Genomic DNA, 19,431 nt, shown 5'->3' on the forward strand with positions numbered 1-19,431 from the left:
TCCATATCACTCTGGGGCTTCCTTTTCTATGGTTGAGTACTTTAGTTCTGCTGCCTTCAGAACACGCGAAGCAAAAGCAATTGGTACTATACCATTCTCCTGTACATGTTCCAACACTCCACCCAAACCAATATTACTGGCATCAACTGATATTACACTAAGGGCTGTGCTGTTGAACATGCTTAGTGTTGGTGCACAGTGCATGCTCTTGTTTTCTAGTTCATCTTGGCACTCTTTAGACCACACAAACTGTTGACTTTTTCATGAGCGCTCTCATTTGCTGTGTTCTGCCTGTAAAATGTGGCACAGATGTTGAATAGTACTCTGCTAGCCCCAAGAAACTGCGCAATTGGTCTTTATTTGAAGCAGAAGGCATGTTTGATATTGTTTCCACCAGATTTCTATTTGGACTGATCCCTTCAGAATTTTTGATATATCCCAAATATGTCAACTCTCTCAATTTGATCTTACATTTGTCAATCTTGAGTGTGAGACCTTTTAATTGTCTGATCTGCAGAATTCCTAACAGTTTGGCATTATGTTCTTCTTCCGTCATGGTTGCAATCAGAATATGGTCCTGGAAGTAGTGTACACCGTCAAGGCCCCCGAATAGTTGCTGCGTTAGTACCCGGAAAACTGCAGAGGCACATGCTAGGCCGAAAGGCAAGCACCTATATCTGAAAGCCCACAAGAGATTGACAAGTGAAGTTAAGTGTCTTGAGCTTTCATCCAGAACCACTTGATGGTATGCTGATGACAGATGGGGCGTAGTAAAATATTTGGCAGGCTTCATGGTTGTCAGCATCTTCCCTATATTTGGTAAAGGATACCTATCAATCCAAATGTTGGCATTAAGATCTTGAAGGTCGACACACATTCTTATGGAATTATCTGGCTTACACAGTTTTGTCAACTCCTTCTGTAGAGCATCTCTTGTTCCCAACAGAATGTTTCTCATCCTGTGTGCGATGGGCTTTGCGCCTCTCTTCAGAACGATCCTTTGATTGAAACCTTTGAGCATCCCAACGCTTTCATTAATTACTAAAGAAAACCGCTTTGCTAGACCTTCATTGGTATTATAATCATCATTGGGCACACATAGTATCGGAATCGTCTCTCCTGGGTGTATCTTTATTCGGAGGGCTGCTTGTTCTTCCCAACGTACCACCGATGATCCATTTTCCACTACATAGAATTACAGTACGTCTCTCTACCGTCAAAGTTGAGATGAACCCATTTATAACCAATGATGTTGATGGGACTCTAATTGCACCTTGTGGCCCTGATATTGGCTGTCCTTAACTCTTCATATCGCCCATCCAATTCTTTGGTAAATGTCATGGGATCTACTATTGTGTATGGCGAACCATATTAATAATATTTATTGTGTTACAGTTCTAATTAAACTTTACACAAATACAAATAAACATATATCAATAATTAGAAAAATACACAGTCAGCATATCACTCAACAATTAATAATCTCTTAAAATCAGATTTCTGATGAAACATATGAAGTTAGGAGTAAGCAGAGGGGATTTTATATAGGCTTAAATCCCAGTACTTCAATTCACAGTAATCTCTACTTAGCTAAAATCGCTCTTATTTAGTATGCTACAGCTTTATACCCAATCTGGATTCCACACTCAGCCAGATGGTATATAATGCTGTCAATAATCGCATACTATTAGAATTTACACAGTGGTGCCAGAATAAATCATCTTTGATGTAATTAATATCATGGGTAAATGGTCCCAATAGGATGGAGATTGTTCTTTATTTTTACATAATCGACATGTGCGCAGTTCAGCGGCTATCTTATCTTTGCGCCCAGTAATCGAAAACGTTGGTAATTGCTCTAATCTAAGTAATAGAATAAATCGTCTGAGCCTAACAGATGGACAGATGTTCAGATAGCTCTGGGGTTTCTTGAATTCATAAAGTCTATATTGAACAAATTTATAGGTTTTTAGATTCCTTAGATGTTCGAAATTTTCAAGCCAATCCCAGAGATCAATACGCTTCTTAAGGGCCCTAAACACTTCTTCTGTATAGGGTCCTTCTCGAATTTGCCAGCCTATTTCGGCATACAATCTGGACATCTCATGTATTGTATCGCAAGACGATTTTTCCCTGATCATTTCTTGGTAGACAGCTGACAGGAGCCCATTCCCTACATCTCGGGTCATCCTTTGATAAATCATGGCCCGCTTCTTTAATACAGTTGCTTTTAGTGAGATCAGGCCAAGTTCCAGTCTAATAATGGCCATCGGTATACATGGGGGTAGACCTAAAACCGCTCGCCAAAATTTACCTTCAATAACCTGAAGCCAATTTAAATCTATGTTGAGAAGTGCTTCCAGCCCGTAGATTATCGCAGGAGAGAAGGCTTGTAAATATAATTGGCGTGTTCCCCAAAGGGTAAAACCACCCTGCTGGACCGTAAACTTATGAAATAGAGCAGTCAATTGAGCCGCTCTGATGTTACGCGATTGTTTACATAAGGGATAATCTCCAGAGATTTCAAAGTCAATCCCCAGGTATCGATAATGGGGGACATATGAAATATTTTCCAGGCCTACTGTTAATTGCACCCGAGATATCTTCTTTTTTGTGTAACACATGAGCTTGGTTTTTTCGAGATTAATGCTGAGGCCATTGGCTTCTGCATATTCCCATAATGCAACCGCTGATCTGCGAATCCCACTGATGGTATAATCAAGAATAACCAGGTCGTCTGCATATGCTAATACAGCACAGGAAGATTTACCTATTTTTGGTGGACAATTGTTAGCTACAGCTATTGCCATTGGTATATCATAGACATATAGATTATAAATAAGGGGAGCAGTAACACAGCCTTGTTTTACTCCCCTATTTTGGGATACGTTCTTAGTCATGTGACCTTCTTGATCAAGTCTCAATCTGGCGAAGTTATTTTGATGGAGGAGTCTAAGATAATATGTTAATCCTTCCGGGCATCCCATTACCTGCAGTTTCTTCCATAGCCGGTTTCTAGGGATCGAATCAAAAGCTGCTGTGAAGTCTATATATAAGGCATATAGTGGTGTTGCCCCTGGTTTAAGAGCACTCGATCTAAGAATGTCCATAACCATGATATTGTAGGATGTAGAGTAGCCCTGTCTAAACCCACTCTGAAATTTCGATAGGACACCAGAGTTCTCAGCCCATCTTTGTAGCTCTTGGAGAAGTAAGGAAGCAAATATCTTCCCAGAGGCATCGAGCATAGAAAGCAACCTATAATTACTGGGGTCGAGTCTGCTTCCCTTCTTATAAACAGGGATTAATATCGCCTGTTGCCAGGAGCAGGGGATTTTACCAGTGTTTAAGACTTTCTTAAATAATATAGCTAGCAATCTTGCCCAGAATTCTGGGTGAGCTTTTATAACAATATTAGCTAAGCCATTAGGGCCTGGCGCTCGGGAAGATTTTATCTCTCCAATTTTATTCAGTATAGTTTCATATGATACTATCATCGGGGCAGTAGTCGGGGGACTGCCTAACAGGCTACCATTATCATCTTCCAGGTTTCGGTTTTCTAGGAATTTAACCCAAACCCCGGCCTCAATAGGATTAGTTAAGGCTCCCTTTTGGGTTCCACTTGCATCACTTAAGAGAGACCATATTTTTCGTGTCTTACCTTCACAGATGGTCTTTGCTAACCTTTGCCAAGAGAGTAGCTTATCCCCCCTTCTCTTTACCTTAATGGCTGATCTATATCTGTTTTTAATTTCTCTTATCTTTGCATAACAATTCTCACCAGGTAAATAGGCTCGTTTAACCCAACGGAGTTCTGCTCGAAGAGTCCGCTTCAAGTCTCTAATGGTTTTATCATAAGGCATTTTTTTATCCAACTGACTAGTCATTACTCCTATTGACACCGATGCATGTGTACCCACAAAAGCATAAATCCACTTCTCAATGGCCTCAATACTCATTGCACTGAAATTGAGGCCTTTGTGTGATTCAAGTGTCTCCAAAGCCTCAATTGCACGTGCTATATTATTGTCTGACCAGGAGATCCTGTTGCCTGATGTGTTAGTTTTCAGCAACCCTAGGTTACTACGAAATTGTTGTTCTCTAGTGCTACTAATTACACAGTTCAGGACAGCATGATCACTCCACTCATTAGGGTTAACAGTCATATCTTCTACTAAATGAAGAATCGTAGGGCAAACAAATATATAGTCCAACGTACTGTGGGCTTTACCATTCGTCCATGTTTGATGGCCCGGATGATCACTCATCGTTCTACCGTTCAACATTGTCAAATCCCAGGACTCAAACAAATATTCCCATGCTTCCCCTTCCACCCCTTTTCTATTATGGACCATCTCACTCCGATCTTTCAATTTTTCATTTCCCGTTTTACTTTCCCGTCCCTTCATATGGCAGTTGAAATCCCCAGCGATAATTATCCCTGCACCAGCTGATAAAGTCAGCCAAGAGGCCAATATATCATGGAGAGAATCTTGTAGTTGTTCACTTAAGATTGCCCCAGGGGGGTTATAAAGATTTATCAACAAGATTTTATCCAAAGGGTCCTTGCTGTTCAAAGTTATTTCTACTGCCATTAGATTACTTTCGAGATTAGAGTCAATTTTTCTGGAAAATAGTGAATTAGTCACCCCTATGACCATGCCTCCATATGGTCTGCCTTTTTCACCCCTTCTGGCAGATGAATGGTGGAGAACAAAGCCGTCTAAGAACAAAGGATCGATGGCCCACGTCTCCTGAAGGCAGAAGCAGCTTTGCTTCTCCAATAGCTTTGTTGACCCTTCAGGTGACAGAAGATGCGCAAAACCCCGACAGTTCCATGATAGGATCAATAGGTTTCATGGTCTGGATAAAATCTCGGGAAGTGCATCTGCTAGCCATTTAAGCACTTGTTTGACATCAGATGCTTCCACCCTTTTATCCATCGGAAAGTTTAGAGGAGTCGTTGTTGCTGAAGAGAACACTGCCTCTTCCTCGGTGCTATTCGGGTCTATTTCGTTTATATCCGCGTCGACTTCAACATCCACTGTTTTTAGTTCCACTTTAAAACTCCTAAGCAGATCAGCCGTTGCTATGAATTTGCAGTGTAAAGCTGAAACGTTGATGTTAGGACCTTTCAGAGGTTCCACAAATTGGAAGTCTTCTGATTTAAGTACCCGTAATTGTGGAACAGAGTAGAGTCTTATCAATAGCTCAGAGCGTGATAGCCACTTCGTATTTTTGCTTTGGTATAAGTTCTTGATCAAGCATATTCGACTTCCTTTCTTCGTTGTTTTGTTATCCACCGTGACTTCATCCTCTTTGTCTCCTGAGACTTCATGTACTACTGGTTCACTTAACACTGTTTCTGCAATTATATGAGCTATCTCTTCCTCCCCTTGAGCATCTTCCTCATCGGCTTCCAATTCCACCGTTTGTTCAGGAATAAGCCAGCTGGTCAGGCAACCCTCACCAGCTGCTTTCCTCTTTTTTGCTCTAGCTAATTTTTTCCTACTCTTCTTAGTCGGGAGAGTAGGTGATTTCTGCACTGCCTTTGAGGTAGACTTCACCCCAGACTTTTTCGGCTTTCCCTTTTTCCTGGCCAGCCTCTTCTGTTTTTTAGAGAAGAATGGATTAGGACTATTAGCCTCTTCAACGATTTCCAGGCTCTGCTGTCCTCCGATTGCATCGGCCATATGGATAGCATCAGTCAGATTTATTTCTGCTTCATCAGGATTCCTTCCTCTCTCTTTTTCCATCATTGTTAGAGACTCAGTATTGGCTAAGATGCGCCCTGACATCTTCAGCAAGATTTTTAATGCAAACTGCAGCGATGCCACAGATGACTGGATCTCCGCAATTTCCACTGCTCCTGGGTAAGTCTTATCCGTTTGGTCAGTTTCAACCTCCGGGTCATCCTCAATAGAGACCATCGCAAGGGTCGGTGAAATGGACAGTCTCTCCTGTCCCCCAACCACTGAGTGTTCCTCAGAGATCATTGATCTTGATCTATTTACCGGCACCTTGGCGGTATTGGCCGACCCAAGAACCGGTAATGGTGTCATAGATCTTTGAATATTGAGGCATAAGTCCAATAATGAATTATTGTCAATGTCATCAAAATTAGACACACTCGATAGGTCATTGTCATGCTGATCCTGCGGGTCTTCCTCAATCGCCGTGGAATTAATTTCACGTGGATGATTAACAGGAAAAAAATTCGTGATAGCATCTTGGTTAGCTGGTTGGGCCTTTTTTGGCTTACGCTTACCCATAGGGACTTCTTCGTTCTCAGTGTTCGCCGATGTGATTACCGCTTTAGACTTCCTAAGGTTGTATGCGGTAAAATTCCGCTCGCTTCCTGATTGCATTAGGACCAGGACTGGAATAAATAATTCGCACTCAGGAAATGGATTTAGTCTCTCAGGTCCTACTAGCACTGTTGCACCACAGACTAAGATCCAGCGAGTGTCTCTTTTTGGTATCAGTATCTTTTGCCCCCCAACCCCTTGTCAAGCTCCACAGTTCAGAGGGCACAGTCTTCCAGAGTTATTACACTCCCTTATTATTCTGAGGACCGTCTAAATGCCATTCAAGGAGCCAACAATGGGATAAGGAATAGAAGGGAGACTGGGGGGGGAAGAGAGGGGAGGGGGAAGGGATAGAAGGGGGGGGGAGAGGAAGAGAGGGGGGAGGGTGTGGAAGGGAAAAAAGGGAGAAAAGCGTAACGCAGGGCAAGGCAAGGCAAAAGTATTCCACTACTGCCTCAATGAAAAAATAAATTTCACATTAGTTTCATCACCGCAGCCACAGAACACAGCAGTTGTTGCCTTCACTGTTAATCCTCCAGCAGTCCACCGCCCCGTCAAGCCGCACTGCTCTCAGGAAATCTCACACGCCACACAGCCGGTGTTAACTAAGGTTAATAGTCAGGTGCCATATATAGCACAGACTACCTCTAAGACCCTATTCACATGTCACAGAGCCACTAAATATTAGTTTAAATATTGCATTTACTCCGGTGCCAAACAGATAGCAAACAGAGATATTGCAAAGGAATTACCAGGTATTACAGGCTCTTCTGAATAGGACTTGCACCGTGTCACCGTGTCCGCGAAGTGCAGTGGCAGAGTACAAGCAGCACAGCAACACCGCAAGGGTCACAAAGATCGCAGCCTCACAATCAGCTGGGAGACTGAGATATACTGAGGAGCGTAGCGGGAGAAAGCGGCACCACAGCCCCGTCGATTCCGTCAGCCGGCGTGGATCAGGGGAGGATTCGCAGCCGCTCACAGCCACACCGCTGCTCCGTCACTCGCACACTCCGATGGTTTTCCAATTAGAGAAAGGGACCCAACGTATCCCGTAGAGCCCGTAGAGCCGTCAAGCCGCACCTCACACAGCCGTAATGCAATGCTGCACAAGCGCAGTAAGGCCGCTTCCGACAGCAAAAATCCTCCCTGTGTCCACCATCACTTGCGTAGGTATCTTATTTATGCAGATGCACACCCATTGAACTCTCTTTCCTCCTGGGGTGATAGTCAAAATTTGTATATCCTGTTATTCTCTGGAGTTTAAAACGGATTATAGACTGCTTGGGCCCCCTATTTCTTCCAAGGCTCTAATATTTGCATTAATGGGGCGGTTACTTTCTTCATATGTTCTGCTACGTGAACCCATTCTTCCCCTTCCCCTGCCATTTCTGCAGACTTTTACAAAATGGGCAATATTTCCAAACCTGAAACACTCTTCCACATATGCTGGGGATTCTCTATCACTATTTTGGTGTCTGCCCTGACGGCATTTGTAGCATCTCCCTTGCATTCTATTAAATGTATCTCTTTCTCTCCTAGGTTTCCCAGAAGGTCTGATTTTGGCAGTAACCGTGGACATCGTCCTTATCAATGCTGCTATGGCATCTTCTCAACTTGCACACTCTTGATTTCTGTCACATCTTGTTTGTTTAGTACTGCCCTCATGCATCTATCTCCTAATTCCATTGTCTTGGCGCTCTCCACTGCTTGGTCCAGTGTGGGGTCTTTAGCCTGCCATAATCTCTGCTGCATGTGGGAGTCAGCAGTGTGAAGCACTAATTGATCTCTTAGATGTTTTCTGCAACACCTCTGAACCTGCATGTAGACATTAGTCCTCTTAAAACTGCGATGTAGGTATCTACTGGTTCTCCCTTATTTTGTTTTCAGGAGAAAAAATGATATCTCTCAAGTACCACATTTGTTTTGTTCCCAAAATGTTTGGAGAGTTTATCAAGGGCAACTTCATAACGTCTGTTGCTACTAGCGCTAGTGGAATCTCCTGACCTCTCATCCCTATTGCTTTGATCAGGTTGGGTGCGGAAAATCCTGAGTGCTTCAGTCCCTATGCACTTTAACAGAGTGGCCTCTTTTAGGTCATCATTGAATTTTGCTCCTCCAATTGCCCTCAAGTACACTTGGAATGTGTCCACCCATTGCTCCCACGGAGTGGTGGGGCTACCAGGATTTGCCAGGAATGGGCAAGGAGCAGGAGTGTTCTGTATTGTTTTGGTCACTGTTCACTGTGTTTTGTTCAGCGTTCCCTGTTTTATTTTTTGTTGTTGTATGTCTACTGTGTAATCACTGTATTAAATATTTTGTGGTGAGGCTTGTTTATTGTTTAAACATCCATAAGGTTTGCTATTGTGGGGCTTCCTTATTCAGTTGCTGTCTTGGAGAGTAATGACTACAGGTGAACGTTTTGTTACTATGCTGGTCCTTATAACAGCACTGCTGTAAAATTCTGAAAATTCCCACAACTACCAGTGTCGTGTTGCTATGGTGACGTTTGACAGCAATGTTGAGGGACACAATGTCTGACACATTTCACATGTTTTTAGGTTGTTTCCTCTAATAGTTTCAGGAGTGAGCGTTATGCATGCGCCGGGCCCTGTAGTTGAAAGATGCTTCGTGTTACGCAGTGAGTTCCGTACTCTTCTATTTAATTTTACATTAATCTCTGTTGCTGCCCACCTATTTAGTGTCCCTCGAAAGTACCTGGCCTCTGTAGTGCGGGCTGTTCACATCCGCAATTCAGCCTGTTGCCGCTTCTCCGTTGCGTTGCTCATGGGTTGGCACCTTTCTGTGTTCATGGGTAAGGGGTGACGATCCACTCTCTTCTGGGGGCTCTCACTTCCTCGTCGCCAATTGTAATGGAAGTATCAATGTCACAAGAACTGTGCAGTTATAGTAAAGTATATTTATTGTGAGTGCCCCCAGGTGGGTGCACTCCCCATGAAGCACAAACTCTTACTGGCTCCGGTGCCGCTCTCGAACCACGCAGGTTTGAGTAGGACATCGGAGTTTACATCACAACATACCCACTCTCCTAACACTCTTAATAATCCACTGCATCTTCTGCCTATCTCACCTTCCTTCCCAGACAAGTTCTTCCCTTCCCTTACTCTAACTTTAAACCTCGCACATCTTTTAAAACAGATGGGTGTTCAAAAGAGGAAATACTTTGCTATTGTTTAGTGATACCTTTAAAACCACAACATCATTAGTGTGCCTCACCAATGTGCCCCATGCCATGTCACAGTAGCACTGGATGCCTATAATATGTTACGCTATCAATCTAAGTCGCCTACAATGAGCTAAGTACCTGCATTCTGGTAGCGCTTAACTGGCCGAGCTATTCTGCATTGGAGAGGGCGTTCGTCTTTACAACTCGGTTAAGTGCAATACATTCTCTGCAAAGTTTGAATGGCCCATGTCACTCCCAGCAATTGTAGCAATACATTGTGACACCGTTGAAAACTCAGGCAAGGCGCCTTGATGCTAGCTGCTAACCTGGCCTCATGGGCAGCTTTTGGGGCAGACAAACAATCAGCATATTGTGACCTCATGTGCCTGCACACAGGCCTGTTTGGCTGCATTACGTTTTGTACTTTGAGCAGCAATGTCTGAATTATTTAGGCTCACTTGTAAGCTTTCCTGGTTAAAAAAGAATGTATTCATCGATCTTATGGACAGAATTGTCCGGAGACCCTCGTTGCAGTTTCCAGGCCAATGGGGGTACCACTGCTACGAGCCCAGGATCTACCGAACGCTTGCAAAGATACTGAGGAACATTGAGGTGCAGGACTTTGAAACGCTGATCACAGATTACATCACGTTTGTTAAGAGACCACAATATCTATTTGGGAAGCATGTTAATCACGAGTTTACTGAAATTTGCGCCAACACTATTCTTTACTGGATTTTCGCACGGAAGGGGAACCCTGCCTTGGTGGAGCTGCTGTTGAAGAAAACCAAGGAGTATTGGCAAGACAGGAGCTGCAGCTTGGCGCTGATACTGAGGTAAGGTCATGCCCACGCGCCTCCTTCTGAGAGCAGGGAATCCAGTGCCAGAAGCACACCTGATGTAAGCTCTCAATTCTTTCATGCTTAATGCCGCGAGTGATAAGCCTTTGCATAATGCTGTCTACTTATTTTCAAGCATTTCTGCTAGTCTTCCTTTGTGGCAGAATTACAGATTTAAGAAGCATACATATATATTGCACAAACGAATGTCATTCTTTAAAGTAATAAAACCAAATGTTCTTTTTTGCCATTACTTTTGAACCAAAAGGCTGCTTTCTCCCAGGTTTAAACAGGGGCAGAGATTGTTCCCACCAGGCCCTACCCCATATTCTCTGCTTCCCCCCAGTTTTTCCTTTTTGTCCTGCCTGACCCTACAGCCCCCCCCAATTACCTTTCATTTTATGTTTCACACTTTATCGCCTACTATAATATACCCACTTCTTTCGCCTTCAAATGAACCGCCTGTGCCTCTCTTTGATTCCCTTTCTGTCATCATTTTGGTTCTATGTGTTCCTCAAGAAAGCTCAGATGAGTGACGAACCACAATTTAGGACTGACTTTATGGCGACCCAGTGTTCAGAGAGGCAGGCCGTACAACTCTGAGGCATTATTGAGGGAGAGTGAAATGGCCAGTGCTTCTTTGCAATGCCTGTTCTTTTGGTCGTAGGAAAGCGTGAGAAGCTGCGAACCTGACTCGTGGCGCACGCACAATCATACCAAACCCTCACTGCCAAAAGAAGTCAAAAGAAGAATTACTATAGCTGTCTCGGTCCACCTTTGGATAGTGATACCTGGACTCAAGGCCCACTTCTGTAGAGTGGTGCAATGTTGAGTGAGATCACAGTATCGCAAAGTAATACAGAACATTACAAAAAAACAAGCATTGCCAATGCCAGCAGTTTGAGCTTTTGCGTAGGCATGGGAAAGGCACTTTCTGGGCACTTCCATAGTAGCATTAACTGGCTATTGATGGTTGTTGGTCGACAATGGTGCAAGTCTGGGCATCAAATAGCAGTGCCTGGCATGTTGTCTTTGCCAATGCTTGTTTTTAACAGGACTTCAGTGAAGGACAAACATAATAAATCGAGTGGCTGAAAGCAGACCTGGTTTGCACATTTGTATTACACCAGTAGCATGTCATTAACTCCCAGAAGACGGCTTTGAAAAAACACTGGCAGGCACTTCAAGTACAAAGTTTGATGGTAAGGCTTGAATACAGCTAAGTGAAAGAGTTCCCATGAGGAGTTGTTTTGGGCAAGAATGGGCAGGAAGTGGGTGGGAATGGCCACAGGGATTAGCATGGTCATGGACAGTCAATGGGTGGTCAAACAACCAAACACCCTTAAGCTTTGTGTCCCTCCTCATATGTTATTTCTCCCTAGCTGTACTCTATAGGTGACTTGTAGGACTGGGCGTCACACTGTTCGTAATGACTGGCTACAGGAGATAAGTGTATTAGCTTAACAAATGAGATGAAATGAGGTCCAAAACCACAATTAAACGGCACACAATAAAAAAAAATGCCAAGATGCTGAATAAAGTGCTTTTTGAGCATCTAATGTATAGTTCTGTCAGCTTGTGACATGATATTAAACACTCTACGAAGATTCAATGATGTAGAGCGGGCAGGTATAAACCCAGACTGTTCAGGGTGGATGATGTACCTAATAAGCAGCATTGATTTACTAGACAGAACTTGTGCAATTTTTTTAACATCAACATTGATCAAGGATAGGCGACTTTAAGACGCACATTCTTCAATGGGTTTCCTAGGTTTTAATAGCAATGTGATGATGGCCTCTCCCATTGATGATGGGAGTCATTGCTTTTCAACAGCTTCTTCCCATACTTTGAGCAAGTACAGACTAAGGGCCTCATCATGAGCTGGGCGGTAGCCCTTAAATGCGGCAGTAACGGCGTTACTGCCGCATTTAAGGGTCCGCACAATCACAAGTCTGGTGTGTGTACTCCCAGCTCATAGCTGTGGGTAAACACACTGGAAAAGGCCCATTTTCAGCACAATTACCACTGGCAGTATTACCGCCGGCAGTAATTGTGCCGAAAATTCCCCACTGGGTCCAATCGACCCAGTGGGGAATGGGGAGTCATGGTTAGCGGCCAGCCCATGATCCAGAGGTAATACCGCCTGACGGCTGGGCACTAACGCAAATAAAGTTGGGCGGTATCCCAGGCGGGATCCCGCCCAACTCGTGATGAGGCCCTAAGAATGAGGTTATGTAGTTTATAAAACTCAGCATTTAACCCATCCGAGCCAGGGGACCTACCACAAAGCAGGTTATCTATGACTTGCATCACTTACACTAATGTGATTGGCAAGTCAAGTTGTCATCGAGTATGCTCTGATAGTTGGGTTATGAGAAGCTCATTTAGAAATCCATGTATTTCGTCCACGGTGTATGTATCACATTGTTTATACAACTATTTTTATTTTTTATAAACACTGTTTTTTGTCATGCTTGTGTATGCTATATACCCCTCTTCCCCCTTTATCCAGGGGATGCAATTACCCACTGTCCTGTAGTAATAATCATGTGAGGGTTCTCCCTGCCAATACATTTAGTTTAGGCAACATTTATCCAGTGCAATTTTAATATTTGTGAGGCCTGCTTCACTAGCGTTCATCAAGTATTCAAGTTCGAGTTTGTACAGCCCTTCCTCACATTTATTAATATATTTTCAGACTGTACAACTGCACATTTGGTAGACATGGCAACCCCTTTATTCTTTAAATGCCTGCCATAACATGTCTGTTGTGTTGACGGAGCCCATATTTTGTTAAAAAACATAGTTCAATGTTATCAGGATTGTTAGAAGCAAATGCTGTATGCTGCAGTGCTTGGGGTTTGAACTTCCATTGATTATGATTATTTTCGTCCTTGAAATTTAGACTAAGACATATAGGCGAATGAAAGTGGTGTCATCCTCCATTACACTGATCCTGATCTCAGCTTCTGTAATTCTCATGATTTAAAGGAATTGATATTGGCTGTAATGTCATCCAATTTAGTGTTGAGGGTGGAAAATAACTCTTGCATACTGTCAAGGACCCTTTGTATATTCAGTCCCGCCCCCTTTTGATATGCTTTTTTATATCAATTTAATATAAAAATGATATAAAACAGATATCAGATCAATATCATATGTATACCATATTTAAATAAACATCTATAAAGTGTGTTTGTGTGTTTTGATATGTTTTGATATAAAATGAATCTAAACTCGATATAAAAATGATTTTAACATAAAGTTTATATTAACATGATTTTAATATGGGAGAGCGCGTGTGCGCTGTTGCTTGGTCGAGGGCATAGTGAGTTGTGAGGAGTTAGCCGGCGAGTCTTAGGTGTTGGTGGCGCTTTGATGACGCAGGGGTGGGTTGTGGCCTTGATGGTATCACGTCATCATTTTATATAAAGCTGCCAGGGATTTTGATAAGCATTTTAATAATTTGATATAAACTTTGAATACATTTGTATAAAGCTGGTGGGCACTTTGATAAGCCTTTGAAAAATGTTAATATAAAGCTGGCAGGGATTTTGATACAACCTAAATAATGTTTATATAAACTTTACAGGGCTTTTCTAGGCATCCCTTTATCATTTTATGATGTGAAGGATAGGTCTGGGAGGCTTGTGCTATTTTAACACCAATAAAAATTGAATGAAAATGATTTTACAATGGTTTGGACACGTCCAGGAATGGCAGGGCATGCCCGGGCATATTTTGTTTATGAATCGGACATGCCAAGCTATAGGACAAACATCAAACCCTTGAAAATATAGACAAGCAACGTGGAATGAGGGTTTAAAAAAACAGCTGAGTTGCAGGGACAGGGGATATATAATTTATTAGCATTATAGTTGACAGAATGAAAATAAGGGGTTTTCAAATTAAAAGTGAAGATCTAATTTCCGGGGTGCCCTTTTGCAATTTTTTAAAAACAGTGTTCACAAAAACACAGCCGAAGACCCATCAGCAAACATGCTCAGGTATGCTTGTTTATAAGGGTCATGAAAGCATTGAAAACCGAGACAAAAAAGTTGTAAGCTATTGCTTATGGCTGTGTAAAATATAGTTATACAGAGTGACACATTCTGTATATGCTACACAGCCAAAGGTGTCTTTATAAAAAACACAGCAGGCTATGAAGCTGGCATCAGCTGATGACACAGCCCATTTGCCCCTAGCTGTTATTTGGTGACTCATCCCATCAGCTGCTAAGAATTAAAATATTTGAAACCGACATCAGAATGCTGCACCCTTACAATGAAGCCCTGAGGAATGTGTAATCTCCGGAGGTCATGTGCTGGGTGTGTCTAAACTGCATTTGAATGCGCCCATTCCTTGTAAAGTCAATCTCCAGATGGCATGCACAGGATGGGGAATGTTCAGATACGAGGGCTGGGGGGCTGGATGTTTTTAAAACCCATTCTTTGGAAGCCAGCCAGAATAATGCTTTGGATTTCGCAAGATTTGCATGATCTGTGGAGCCCCGTTGGAACTGAAGACCCTCGCCATCTACAAGTCAAGTGAAGGAAGAGGCCTCATTTTTGAAAGACCAAAAAGGTAAGTGTTTTATTTATTTTATGTAGCCTTGTACAGGGATGTGAAAGGATTACTAATGCATGGTAGCCTGTGTTTTAAAAGTGTACGCTCTTTATACACTCTTTAAATCTAAAGAAGAGTATTTCTAGTGTTTCAAGGCGCTAACATGTGCTTTCTGGAAATGGCAAAAGGTGTACAAATGTTTCCAAGTGTTTTTAGCCCAGCTATTTTACAAGTGTAAACACATTTATACACTCTTTAAATCTACAGAAGAGTATTTCTAGTGCTAGAAAGTGTTTCAAGGCGCTAACATGTGCTTTCTGGAAATGGCAAAAGGTGTAAAAAAAATTCCAAGTGCCCAGCTATTTTAAAAGTGTGAACACATGTATACACTCTTTAAATCTAAAGTAAAGTATTTCTAGTGCTAGAAAGTGTTTCAAGGTGCTAACATGTGTTTGTTACGCTGCAGTTCTAAGTGTTTATAGACCAGCTATTAAATGTGCAATATAAACAAAATATATTCGTTTTTGGGAGACCATGCATGAATGAATTTGGGTTTTCTTTGTCAAACAATCATGTTGATGTAATGCTTGTTAATATTTTTAAAAGATGCAGTTGTTGTGAAAACCAGTTTTTATTTAAAGTTTGTTCTAGAATCTGGCATTTTGTATTTTGATAGTAGCCTGTGAAAGCAGATGTGTACACAAGCTACATGAGGCACTGTGAAGTTGCAGACAACACATGGGTTAATGGTCACACCACAGCCCATGGGGATAATGTATTTTTGTTTAATGGGGCAAACAGATAATTTAAAACAAAAAGTGTGTGTTATTCTTGGTGGTGACAAACCGGGTTAACAGGTCAGCCTGTATTTTCATATGGATGCTGAAGTGCGCTTTAACAATGGCAGGAGAGGGTTAAGTTACATGCAAATTGTCTCAGGTGAGATAGGGTCATAATGTAATCTGCATTTTATGTTTGTCTTAGGGCTGCTAGTGTTTAGGCCTCATCAGCGTTTTTAGACAGCTTGCTTACGAAGCTTTAGACAGCGGGGATATTCTGTGTGTAGTTGTGCACATAGGCGCTTTGTGAGGTGTGGCTTTCTAATTGTGGACCCTTGACAAAGCAAATAGTCTTGGCCTTTATACAGGCATACTGAAGCAGAAATGTATTTTGAAATGGTGTCTATACCAAATATATTCTCTGCAAGTTCTGCACTTTTTGAGGCGGGATGTGCTTACAGCCAGTATTCTAGATTAATGTATTCAACTAGGCACAGTGCATAGTTGGAGAGCATCATTTATCAAAGGGGGTTCTATAGGTCTCATTGGTTGTACTGCCCCTGGTGCTTGTGTGGGCGATGTTGTGTTGTTTTCTTAATTGAGTGTCATGATGTAAAAAATATTCCTGCAATTTTGATGCTTTTGTGGGCCTATCGGAGTTATTGGCTCTGTGTCCAATATGTGTTACAACCCACCATGCTGGTTGTGCTGGCTGGGATGGTTGTGTGGGTGATGTTGTTTTGTTTTCTTAATTGTGTGTTATGATTTAAAAAAATATTACTGTAATATTGATGCTTTTGCCAATGTGTCACAGATCACATGGGCGATTGAAAATGTTTAAGGTCGCCGAGATTCAGGATGTTATATTTTGGCTCGGGGTGTAAATATTAATATTATAATGTACTGTTTCTATAGTTTGTTTGTAGAAATCGCTCTCAACAATTGGATGTTACAACAGGCCGCTTTGGAAAAAACTTGAGGACATTGGAATGGTGCAGCCTGTTGTTTCTGGATCAACGAACCTTGGATGTTTTAATGACCTTGGAATGGGGCTGCTGTTTTTGTTACAGCATCAAGGGCCGATGGCTTTGGGGGCCCGCTGTCACAGATGTCTTTTGTGAAATTATCACCGGGGCTGCTTGGTTATGGAGTTTTTACAATACCCAATGGAACGTCTGGGAGCCTAATAAGTGATTAAAAAAAGTCTCTAAGAAGTATGCTGCTTTGTGTTGATCAGCAAATTTGGAATGTTTTGAGAGCACAAGGATGTGTTTGCCTGTCTCTAGTGGATCTCTTGCCGGTGCTGGGATGAGGCCTGTTTTTCATGGATCAACAGTTTCAGAATGTTTCAACAACCCCTGGATGGGGTCCAACAGTGTTGTTACAGCAGTAAAGCCCAATGGATCTGGGCGGCATATGCCAAGGGGTTCTTTTGTGAACTCTTCAATGGACCCTGCTGGTTCTGGAGTTTTTATAATGCCCGCTGAAGTGTCTGGTGGGCCATTGAGCGATAAAGGCAGTAATGCCCCGAAGGTTGTTTATGACTAGTGTGCTGTTCCAGCACTGAACCATGTGCCTGAGCAACTTGGAAATGGGCTGGCAAATGATTCTATAACAGGCAGTCCAGGCACACAAGTTATCCCTCTGTGTTCTACCGGCTCAAGACAGTTTTTAACACATCAGCGTCCCTCGAGCAAAATAGGGAATGCTCCAGTTTTAAACCCTGATTATGGAGTTATTCCCTTAGCGATGGAGCACTTGAGGGCTCTGATGGATATTACCAGCCCTTTAAATATTCAAACAACCAGTGGCTGTGCGGGAGTGGGTGTTTACACATTTTCAGACAGATCTTTCTATGGCTCTTGGCTGCAAGTCTCCTTTAAAAGTGTACATTCACAGGACAGTGCCGATGTGAAATGGGGTTGTGGGGTTAATGGTGTAAATTCTGAATATTTTAAGCTGCAAAATGCAATGCATTGGTATTGGCATCATTTATTTGTAAAGCGCCTATACACAAAGCAAGTGTTTCAAAGCGCTCAAGGAGCACAACTTTCCCACAACTTTCTTTTTACTTTACATGGGTTCATTATGAGTCGATCTACTGTGGCATCAAATGTTCTTGCAGATTTCCGCCCATTCTCGCAGCACGCCCTCAGATCCTTCCAGGATGGCCTTTTGCAAAAGCTCAAAATCTCAGAGGGAGGGGATTATGCATTTCTGAAAGCGAGCCAGGGATTTCCACATCACCATAGCGTAGATGAAGTTTAAACCTAATTCCATCCTAACTGCTTGGATTGGCATTCCCCCTGGCAGATTTAACACCTTTTTCCAAAATAAACCCTCTAGGTGGGGCCGGTGTTAGCCAAAAGATTAAAAGAGGCATCTGCGCCAATGGTGATGATTGGAAACACCTTCCTTTTTATAGAATTGGATTAAGAGCTTTAAAGTGAAGTTGCAATATTTTCCTTTGATAATCCTGGCCTGTGAGGCCAAGGTCTTCATTTTGCTCTTTAGGATTGCTAGTCTGGGGCATCTACCATACTGCTGTTGACACACATCCCCAAGTAAGTCATAGAACTTACCTGAGCAAGTTTTTCACCATTCAGGAACCAAGAGAATTACCTCTTGCCTCTCCTTCTACCTGATTCCAAGGTCAAAATTCGAGATTTTTTTGCGTTTATGGTCAGCCCATTTTCATTAACGTAGATTTGTTAGGCATCCAGTTGTCTTTGCACGCCCAACTGAGTCTGATCAATAAGGACCACATCGTCCACACAGAGGAACCTATCAAGAGGGGAGCTGGCCAGTTTAGGTGGAAAGCTTCTTATGTTCATTAGTGCCTTCTTAACATCTGAAATGTACAGGTTGAAAAGAGTGGGTGCCACAGAACAACCTTGCATTGTTAGAATTGTGTTGGAGAGTAAGCCCTTGCCATCCAGTTCTACTTGCAATGAAGTCCTAAAATAAAGATCTTTAATAGCTTCTAGTTTATTCTGGTTGATGGTATCGAAGGCTTGGGCAAGATCTATGAAGGCTTGATGGAATTTTGCTTCTTTCTGCTCTTTGATTCGACTTTTCAGGATGTTTAGGAGGAATACATTTAGCACTGTGCCTTCTTCCTTCACAAAACCCGATTCCCTGATATCATACTGGCCCACTTCCATACTCCAATTCGTAAGACCTTGTAGAATAAGAGATTTTCTGCCACTTCCAGCAAGGCAATCAGCCTATAATTAGACCGGATAGACCTGTCCCCCTTCTTAAAGATGGGGCCTATAATCAATGTTTTCCAGGATGCTGAAACTTTCCTGACCTTCTCGATGTACTCAAAAAGATCCCACAAGAAGGAGTTTTTCTTGAGCATAACCTTAGTCATCCTGTCTGGGCCGGGAGCCCTAGAATTGCTGGCTCTTTTGATCAAAGGAAGAATCTCCTCTTGTGATGTTTCGAATGACCATTCCCTAATCATTGTGAAACATGACCTAACCACAGACTGATCTTCAGAATGGAACAGATCCCTGAAGTGATCTTCCCAGCCTTTAGCTGTTACCGCATTCAAAGTCCAAGCCTCCTGTGGCTGGTTCATACCGTTCATCCATTGCCAAATTTGGGAGGTGTTCTTGGCCTCAATGTTCTTAAGCATATTTTCAGGATCACTTTGCTTGAGCATCTGTTTATGTACTTGGATCCAATTCCGATAGGTCTGTTGTTTTTTCTAATTGGCAACTACTTTATCCAAGCAATGCACA

At 42.4% G+C, this 19,431-nt stretch overlaps 1 protein-coding gene across 2 annotated transcripts in view; it reads left to right on the top strand.

Annotated features, from left to right (window-relative positions):
• ASB17 (ankyrin repeat and SOCS box containing 17) overlaps positions 1–19,431 on the top strand; it is a 378,360-nt gene that overhangs the window by 24,183 nt on the left and 334,746 nt on the right. Inside the window, exon 1 of one of the 2 annotated variants that reach the window (XM_069635323.1) lies at positions 9,880–10,331. The exons of the other annotated variant lie outside the window; for it this stretch is intronic. Within the exon in view, the coding sequence (XP_069491424.1) occupies positions 9,931–10,331 (401 nt within the window). The 5' untranslated portion in view covers positions 9,880–9,930. Of the gene's footprint in view, positions 1–9,879; positions 10,332–19,431 lie in introns of those variants that run through there. 2 annotated transcript variants of the gene reach the window in all.

The sequence above is a fragment of the Ambystoma mexicanum genome, chromosome 1q, assembly GCF_040938575.1.
Source record: "Ambystoma mexicanum isolate Mex_15411 chromosome 1q, UKY_AmexF1_1, whole genome shotgun sequence".
In the NCBI taxonomy this organism is placed as follows: domain Eukaryota; kingdom Metazoa; phylum Chordata; class Amphibia; order Caudata; family Ambystomatidae; genus Ambystoma; species Ambystoma mexicanum.